At 34.7% G+C, this 10,354-nt stretch overlaps 1 protein-coding gene across 1 annotated transcript; it reads left to right on the top strand.

The window, feature by feature from the left end:
• Nucleotides 1-419: 419 nt before the first annotated feature.
• LOTGIDRAFT_172407 (hypothetical protein) lies at nt 420-9,550 on the top strand (the record flags this gene model as incomplete). Its single annotated transcript, XM_009049286.1, has 5 exons — nt 420-449; nt 1,328-1,504; nt 5,971-6,100; nt 6,262-6,402; nt 9,015-9,550. The coding sequence occupies 5 exons, from the start codon at nt 420-422 to the stop codon at nt 9,548-9,550; spliced, it is 1,014 nt and encodes a 337-aa protein (XP_009047534.1).
• Between the last annotated feature and the right edge of the window lie 804 nt (nt 9,551-10,354).

Genomic DNA, 10,354 nt, shown 5'->3' with positions numbered 1-10,354 from the left:
CCACTCCTGTTATTAAATGTACAATAGCTTATAGGTCACAGGCTGACAAAGCACAACATTGTATCATCCACTGGTTTTTACACACAGGTAAGTGGTGCTTGTTGTTTAATAAACAGGCAAAAGTACATAAACGAACCACCCTCACCCGCTTCTAACCCTTAGTTAGTTAGTTAAGTTATGCTTGCTGTGTTATAAAGAAACAATACAATCAGCGAAATTGTAACCCAGGAGAAGGTGGTGTATGTTGTTTAATAAGAAGCACACAAGCACACCAATGGACCATCCTTATCTGTAGAAAGTCGATACATCATTTTTCTTTGCGATAAATGATAGTCGTGGGTTCTAAGACATTCAATTAGTCATCTTTCCTCAAAATCCCAGTCATCTAGCTGTTAATGGGTGGGGAAATCACGGCCTCAATGTCAGGGAATTTGGCAGCGGACTCTCAGGTAAACAGGTCTCTAATGAACCAAAGTTATTCCTATATTCCTTATTCCTTTTTTTTCCTTCCTCTTTATTATTTTTATTATAATCATGCAAAAATAAAGAACATCTTGTAACCATGTCATATTGTATATGTTTATATTGAACTGTTGATATTGAGACCATTCTGCAATTAAGGCACAGCTGAAGTGATCTCGACTTACCTTTAATCAGAGTGTATTTCTGTATATTTTGACATGAAACGAACTGCCATATTTTGTCAGGTATGACACTTATTTACTTGATACGTTCTGTATGGTTACACAAATGGATCTAAGGCACATGTAGGGATGAAATCTATTGGCAATCATGTGATCGTCTTTGATTGAAACATTGTCAAGGAAATGTTCTATTCTGATTATCACCATTTCGAGGTAATGTTGGTATGAAAATATAATCGTTTCGCACGCTTCAGATAGGTGAGTTCAGTAATACATTTTAAATGAGTTAACACAACAATTAAAAAATAAACGAAGGTGACCAATGACCATGCTTACTCTTTCGAAACACCTCTGTCCAACATCCTTTGGAGAAGTCCACTACTATACAACTTTGACTCCTGTTTGTCATTCTTTGTACGAGATTTGTTTTGCTGGTGTGGATTTTTATCGTCACGTAATGATTTTGAAATTCGAGGAACTGACATTAGGACAACAGTAAAGAACCGCCAGGGAATGTTTTCTTCTCATTTTTAGATTAGATTTAGTTTATTGGAGTTAGATTATGCCCGATGGTTTGAACAGTCGACCACTACACTGAGAATTTAAACTATAGTAAGGTGTTCTATAAGCAGGAGTCCCGTCACCCACACATATTTCTATTGTTCTATATTCTATACTTGCAGACGATCACAATGAACAGTGAAACAGACGACGAAGATGACTGTGGATTTCTTGGATATGGCTATGAAGATCTGACGTTTTTGGAAGCCTGTTTGGAGAACGACATAGATTGTATTCAGTCCATAGTGGAAGAAAATCCCACCGAAGATGAACTAAATGAACGAGATCGATCAGGACGGGTAAGCCTTTTGTTAGTTTTTTCATGGAGAAATACTGATACTTATTCATATTTCAGCAAGACAAATGGCACCATAAGCTTGTCATAGACTAGTCCGAAACATCTGCTTCTATTCCAGCCTCTGATGGATATTTTGACAGTTGTCAGCTGGAGTAGAGTCAGAAGAAAAAGACCACTTTAAATGGGGATTCCATACCTCCAAAGATGTGTTTTCTCTAATATAATATTAGATAATTACCTTTAATTACCTTGTTGATTGTAAATTAGTGTTGGGCATCACCGTAACTTTCGTTTTGTGAGTCACGTGACCCTGTGATCTTTGAACTTTTGGCTACACGCGCAGTTTTAAAAAGTGGCCGATGCTAGATCAGTTTTGCCAAAAAAAACTTTGATGGAACCGGAGACATGACATTATTGGTGTAGGGAGAAAATGATGGTATGGCTGAACTACAAAACTATTCATCTTTCCAAATATACCTGGGTTTTTCAGATCCGGGGTATCTAAATAGGTTTTAAGTTCCCTCACCTTCCAAATAGCGAATAGAGACATATGTTTCGGTCTAGTCATAGACTAGTTAGAACCTCGTTGATTTATTCTTATACCTAGGTTTACAAAAAAGCACTCCCACTACCGACAGAAGACTTGCTGTCAGTATGGGCCCCAACATCAGATAAAATTATCTTAGCCGGCTTCGAACTATGCTTGTCCATAGCCTTTTGTCAATGCAGTTTGCGATCTTAGGGTAACATTGTTACACTCGGTCGACTATTGCATGCATGGTCATCCGAACTATATGTTGCTTAAGACCGTTTCCTTGGACCGCTCAAATTGTGCGAATACTGCACGTTTATTGAACGTTTAACAGCATGAAGACAACCACTGTGTCGAGTCGGTATTGGAATGCTTGCTACGATCGAGGCCTTGTGTACTCGAGGCAATGTGTTGCACACTCAACAAATTTTTATATTTGTGTTGGTGATGATCACTATGTTCAGATAAAGTGAGAGAGTTTGCACCTTATGCACAATCTCGAGTGCTTATATAGTGGTTCGATATCGTGTAAGAATGCATTATTTTTTAATAGTGCGACGTTTCATTTAGAACACAAAACAAACATCGGTAAATCATATTGGTAGTAGATATTAACCCATCAAAGATCAGGATACTACAGTTAAGAGTATCGTTAGTTTAGATGTTTCTGGTAACAAATCCCAACTGAACCCTAAAGTAAATGCCGGAATGATAGACAGGTGCCAATTAAGTTAAGATTGATTGACATATTGGTAGTTTAACTGTCATCACGTGAACAGATTCTTTCTCTCTCGCGTTTCCAATTAATTTCCCTACCCGTCCCTTGAGACTAGAGTTTTAAATTAACATTCTATCACAGCTCTTCGCAGTAATCAACAGTTCTGTAACTACATCTTGTAATCCTCTCCTCCAATTTTGTATTTCCAGTCAGTTTTATCAGGTTGTATTTTCAAATTGGTTTATGGAGGTTTCTTTTATTTGAAGTCGGTTTACCAAAGTTGTATTTACCATTTGGTTTTATCAAGTTTGTACTTTCCAGACGGTTTAATCAGGGTTGCATTTTGCAGTGGATTTTAGCGAGGTTCTCCTTATTTGAAGTCGGTTTTATCAAGGTTTCATTTTCAAAAGGGTTTTATTGATTCTGTATTTATCAGTCAGTTTTATCAAGGTTGTATTTTCAAGACGGATTTATTGAGGCTGTAATTTCCAGTCAGTTTATCAAGGTTGCATTTTATAGTCGATTTTATCGAGGTTATTGGTTTTTATTAAGGTTGTATTTTCCAGATGGTTTTATCAAGTTTGTATTTTCCACTTGCTTTTTTAAGGCTGTATTTTCCACTTTGTTTTATCGAGGTTGTTTTTTTCAGTTAGTTTTTCAAAGTTATTTTTTCAGTCGGTCTTTTTGAATTTTATCAACATTCTATTTTATCAATTGTTTTTGTTTGGTAGCTATTTATGAATCTCTCAACTACATAACTACCTGTTTGGTCTATTGTTTTCTACTGTTGATGTTGACATCGAGGCTTGTAGCTCAATAACAACAATTACAAAAAAAAACACTAAACACAGTTTCTAAAATGGCTGCAGGTTTAAAGGTTTTCAAGGGTTGATTTGGGTCTTCAATATATGCAAAGTCTCAAGTCATAGTCTCAAGAAAAGATGATTTGTCATTTTAACTTTCGAACCCGGATAATTAATCTTGGCACACATTTAGACGGTGAGGTGTAAACAGTAAGGTACGATTGGTCAGACGGATGGCGAATCTGTCCTTTTAGTTCTAGGAAATATAAGCAATGGTTTAGATTTGTGATCAACAATTTGTCAACTATTGTTGTTGAAGCGGAATATATCTATGGCCTCCTTTCTGTACATTGACACTCAATAGACAGAAATTTGTAAATATTGAAATAAGAGTTTTGTGGTTTCAGGTTTATTCTGGCGATGCGAGATAAAAGAAGACAAAGGAAAGTGTTAATCCTATATTTAGCGTCATAATAGGGCTATGCCAGTTTTTCCTCCTCGTGATTTGAATTATAGTTTAGATAGGTTTTATCAGATTCCTCCTTTTGTACTGATTACTTGGTTGTTGTAAGTATAAGTCAGTATTTGGACATCATGTCCACGTGTTGGAACCTAACATTGTGTATTAATGGTTAGTTGGTTACGGTTTATTTGCAAGATTTTCCTTACGTCGCCGTACAATATTTAAAAAATTAACAAGGATGTACGAAAAAGAAAATGACAATAATAAATTGAATGTATATGTCAGTTTTCTCCTGATGAGAATAATGGATTTGATAGGTGTATGTCAGACGTGTGATTAGAATAATATGTTGGATAGGTTTATGTCAGTTGTCACCATGCGAAATACGTAGACTGAACATGCCCTTTAAATTATATCTAAAAGATACTGTTTGAAATGGTATTGCTGGTCTCTATTGATTCATATTTTATATATAATTACACCATCTCTGTCATATCTTCACCAGCTGCTCTATTCATTTTTCACCTCACCTTGAAAGCATATCAAACGTCTGTCACAATTGTTAACAATGGCTTGGTTTCTGAACTTCCAGAATTATAGGATTATTTCCTTTCATAAACGCCTACATGTAAACAACGACAGCTGCCCAAGATTCTTAGGAATAGAATGCTACACTGGTGAAATCCTTGAGCGTCAAAATTGATGATTGTGCATTAAACGTTTTAATCTGGAAAATGAAACTTTAATCTTTGCATTATCCACTGAATTTTCCACTTTTCATACACCCACATGAAATTCGTCCTTCTGTAGGTCCGTCCACAATTGCTCGTAAACACTCTAGGGGGTACAATTCTTAACTGACTTGATATGATTGTTTTTAATCACCCAAGGATGAACCCTATTGAAAATCAGAATAATCGAAAAATAATTAGTATGAGTTATTGCCGTTGTTCCTAAAAACGTGTTCAATTTTAGCTTGTAAACTCTCTAGAAGGTTCAATTATTGACAGATTTTGACGAAACTTGGTGTGAGTGTTTGTTATCAACCAAGAATAAACCCTATCGAAAATCAGAAAAATCGAAAAATATTTAGTGAGTTATTGCCCTTGTTCTTGAAAACGCGTTCAATTTTTAGATCGTAAACACTCTAGAAGGCACAATTCTTGATGGATTTTGACGAAACTTGGTGTGAGTGTTTTTTATCAACCAAGGACGAACTCTATTGAAAATCAAAAGAATTAAAAAATATGAAGTTCGAGTTATTGCCCTTGTTCTTAAAAACGGGTTCAAGTTTTAGCCTGTAAACACACTAGAAGGCACAATTCTTGACAGATTTTGACGAAACTTGGTAAAATTATACAGTATAAAAGTTCAACAAAAGTGTAAGACTTAATGTTGAATATTCATAATAGTAATTGTTACTGTACTGCTAAATATTTCGTGATATCTTTTGAGAACTTCATGTGGTCAAATAACTATTTCCCATGATGATATTATAATCATTCAATATTAAAATTCTAATGTATAATTCATTTCCAGAGAAGTCTACTTAAAATTATCCTTCCTGAGGTCCAAACAATGCAAAAGATTTTGTACTATTTCTAGCATTCACATTTTTCTCGTCTTCTTGACATTTGTATTTTCAGTAACTTGACACAATTTCCTCTGACATTAGATTGCTAAACATCTGGAATTAATTTGAAAAACTACAAATTCCAGGCAAACATCAATTTAATAGAGTTACGAAAACTAATTTTAGAGAACTAGTTCCTAAAGTGAGGAAAACGTTGGTCCATGTGAATAGGAAGAATTCCAAAGCTAGCATAAGCTTAAAGTTGATGGAAGAGAGAATAACATCAGGGTAAGGGAAAAGCATTAGTAGTTAACCAGCAATCTTAACCTAATCTGTCTGAAGTTAAATGAAAATATTCATATTTTTTTTATATTTCAGACGGGTATGAGCCACATTTGTGCGATAGGTTTATTCCAAGCCATAGATATTTTATCTGATGCTCCCGAGATTGATATTAACATACCAGATAAAGAAGGAAATAGCCCGCTTATCTTCGCTGCACAAGCTGGTAAGTAGCTTTAAATACATAGAGATTTACTTCCCTTGTTGGACTAATGATTTTGCAGCTTATCATTTAAGAGCTTACTGGTCAATGAAATGAAAGGTACCCTTTAAATTAAAACCAGATTACGCCCCTGTACCAGCTTAATTAACCTGTTTGTGTTTCAGGTCACACTGATGTGGTGCGACTATTACTACAGGAGTATAAAGGTATCAGAATTGATCAGTGTAACAAATTAGGATTCACAGCTCTTATGAAAGCTGCAATACAAGGTCGTACCGATTGCGCCCGACTGCTACTTTATGCAGGTAAGAAGGAACGAAATTTTAGGAACTGTCTTCAATTATGTTGATGAGCATTTTAGCGCATGTATGTATTTTCCCCATTTTATTTAAGTGAATTAGAATGTGAAATTCAGAACAGTACTGATAATTTTAGAATGACCTTGCGATGAATTTTTGTAAGTTTACATTATTTAGATTTATTGATAATGTCTACTCATATTTATATTTAAATTAACGCAAAGTTATCCTTAGACTAACAATACTATTTTGAAGCTCATATCCAAGCTCTAGATACACCAACAGCCTCGCAGAGACAATAGTTCCGTTATTAAGTTCCGTTTGTAAGTAGCCCATTTCTCTTTCTTTAAGTTTGTATAAGTGATTCAGACAGCTAAAATTGAACTGTTTCGGTGGGAAAGCAAATATGTAGACGACTATATCCCTTTAAGATGCTAACATTAAACAGTTAAAAGTGCAGAAGTTTTAAGTGCTGATTCATCTGATTGTATAAAGTACAAGAAAAACAAGGCTTGTGAGCAATAAAATCGAATTATATGCATTAGGTTACAATTATTGACATTGAGAAACAGCGGGTATTTTATGTCCTGGTTAAAAGGGAATGAAAAGATGGAAAAATGACAAGAGTTAATAGGATTGAGAAAGAAGAAAGGGAGAGAAACCATTAAATTCTAGAATCTTCTTGTATTGGATTAATGACTTCCACAATAGACTTTAATTTAACATCCGCTTGTAGATCTCGAACCACTGGTTTATTCATTACATTCATTTCAAAGGTTTCAAAGACATTTCCAATATGGCGGTAGTGTGGGCTCTAGAATTGCATCTTGGAAATAATTGTACATGGAATTAAAATTCAGAAGCTTACTTCATTAACTTTCAACAAAGGACCAACGAAAAAATATGTCCAATCAATTTCTTCAGTCTTTGACATTAAACCCTCTATGTAGGCTAAATCGATTGGCACAATGATATAATATACTATAATTGCTAATCCTGTCTAGCTATATAGTTTTGCATATAAAACTATTGATAAATAACTTGTCATCTACTTACCTACCTACTATTGATAAATGATGTAGGCATGTTGTATCTTATCCTTTGACTATTCTGATCAAAAGAAGTTGGAAAAATCTACTTATCATGGTGCGTAATTGAATGAAAACATAAAGCGCAGATAACAGTTTTTTTCCCAATTATAACGCGGAAGTATTTGAAGTTTGTATGGAGTTTAATTGGGCTTCTAAATGATGAGAGGAACGCCCTGTAGCGTGCTGTGAGGGAAATTTTGCCAGGACAGTGGCATTAACCTGCTCTTTTTCCGAACAACCAGGCGTTTTTTCCATGTCAGGTCCATCGACCTGCATCAATGGCAGGGAAATTGGTTTGAAAAATTTACCAGGTATTATCTGTTACCTATGCGGGGATTATCTGAATATTACAGCTAGGTTTGGCGTATTTAATTAAATTGTTTTAAAGAAGACGAAAATAAAAGAACGTCATTGAAAGCATTTCTAATACCAAAACTAGGACGATATCCGACGTATTTGATTAAATTATTTAACGCGAAAGTAATTGAAAGCATTCACTAGCACGATATTCGACATATTTGATACAACTGTTTAATAACGCGGACGTGAAATTATTTCTAGTACTATAACAAGCACGTTATTGGGCGCATTCAATTAAATTGCTTAAAGTATTTCTAATAATATAACTAACACAGTATTGAACTTATTATAGATGCAGACGTTTTTAAAAGCATTTCTAATACTATAACAATCACGATCTTTGACATAATTAGTTAAATTGTTTAACGCAGGTGTAATTGAACGCATTTATAGTGTTATAACGAGCACGATATTAGACGTATTGAATTAAATTTATTTAAAGATATCCGATGAAACGAAATAACTAATTCGTTTAAACGAAATAACGTCATATATTTCGTTTAAACGATATACATTTTTTAGTTAATTTTAACGAAATAATTATTTCGTTTAATTGAATAACTTTTTTCGTTCAAACGAATTAATTATTTCGTTTAAACGAAATAAAAAATGTATTATATATTATTTCGTTAAAACAAATAAATTATTTCGTTTAAACGAATTAATTATTTCGTCAAAACGAAATATTTTATAAAAGTATGGAAAATTGCGCCTTAGGGGCTCCGTATGTCCGACTTCGCGTTTTCACTGTATTAGCTATATTGTGCATCTCGTGCTTACTCTACAGGTTACAATTCTTTATGGATTCTTTTGATTTTTTATTTTGTAGTTCAATGTCCTTATGAACATTATACCTATCAATTTTCAGGATGATCTTATAATTTTTCACCAAAATGTCACTTTTTGTATTCACTCTATTAGACACATAGTGCAATTTTAGCTCACTGGACAGGCTACAAACAACGATTTGCAATCAAAGTTGCTGGTGGGCGTATGTCACTTTGCTTCGCAAGGCTATCTTTAGAATATGATATCGCAGATATAATTGAAAATCTTATATTTAGCATATTGTATTGTATTGTAGTGTAGTGTACATTTGGGGCTATTAATATTTCAAGGCATCAAGTACTTGTACTTACAACACCTTTAACAGATATCCTTTTTCAGGTGCAGATCCGAAGCTTCGAGACTACGGTAGAAAGTTATGTGCAGAAGAGTGGGCACTTTATTGTGGGCGAAAAGACTGTTCTGAGGCAATCGCTAAATTTTCCAATACCAAAAGATTTATCCAGCGCAATAAACTATGTCAAGGAAACGAACGTTGCTCAAGTGTTCCCGATTTAGCCTCGGATGCGTTTTCGAACACATCCCCTCAGCAAAGACAATCGCATAAAAGACAGTCATTGCGGAAAAAAATCAAAAAGATGCTACCGTGTAATAATGAAACAATGGGACTAAATCTGGTGGTGGGGGAACCCAATAATCCATTCGCAGTTATAGCGCGCTGTGTATCAAGTCCCGCTCTTCCTGGGGTTATGTCCCCTGTAAATTCCCCGCCAAGTTTAAGACGACCAGTCAGTGCAGACGACATTCCACGTGTTGAAGTAACCATACCTTACGATGAAGAGGAATTTCTGGCAAGACAACGAGAATTAGGCATACCAAAAGGACGGCGTCATCGAAAATGTGTTTTTGTGCACTGAGCTCAATTTAGATATCTTTTATCATTATTATCATCATTATTATTGTTGATTCATTTTGACTTTTATACCATTGTTCGTTCCCCTAATTAAATCTTGTACGGTACGTCATATTCAAAATTCCCTTGGAACATAATATTGAACATGTTTCCTCTATCCAATTCAGCTTAAAACTAGACGACGATTGACTGCTGTAGCCTACAAGTGTCTGAACAACTACCTGTTTTGATGAGAATTTCTTTTTTGTATTTTCTTTATTGTAGTTATATATGATTTCGAATGATAGACAATATTTTGAGTTGGCTCACACGTAGATATCTTATCATAAGACCAAAGACGTGCTGCATAACATTTGAAATGCATAAGTTTTTGAATTAGATTGTTATGGTGTTGTTGATAATCGGTATCTTTGCGAGGCTTTTTTAATGACATGTTAAAAGATTAAAGGAACCTATGTGTACATCACCTGGAATGATTCAAAACTTAAACATAAACAGTCTTTTTTGCAAGAGAATGTTTTGAATTGTACCCGAATGTATTGCGCCATAATGGACGCAATATGTAAATGATATGCACATCTACAACGACAGCTTGTTCTCTCTGGACATACACTCTGTGTCTGAATATGGTGAAATAGTAAGATGATACAACAAAATATGTTATATCTTAAACTGTGAAGGCTCAAAAATCCAATTTACGTGGTCGTGCACGTTTAAATCAATGAACATAAATCTGTTAAGATAGCTTGCCAGGCAAGGAAACATACGTCCACTACCAGCTGTCAGAAATCATAACAAAGTAACAAAG

The sequence above is a fragment of the Lottia gigantea genome (assembly GCF_000327385.1).
Source record: "Lottia gigantea unplaced genomic scaffold LOTGIsca_133, whole genome shotgun sequence".
Classification (NCBI taxonomy): Eukaryota; Metazoa; Mollusca; class Gastropoda; family Lottiidae; genus Lottia; species Lottia gigantea.
The sequence above is the reverse complement of the archived record's forward strand: the minus strand, read 5'-3'. Positions and strand labels throughout refer to the sequence as shown.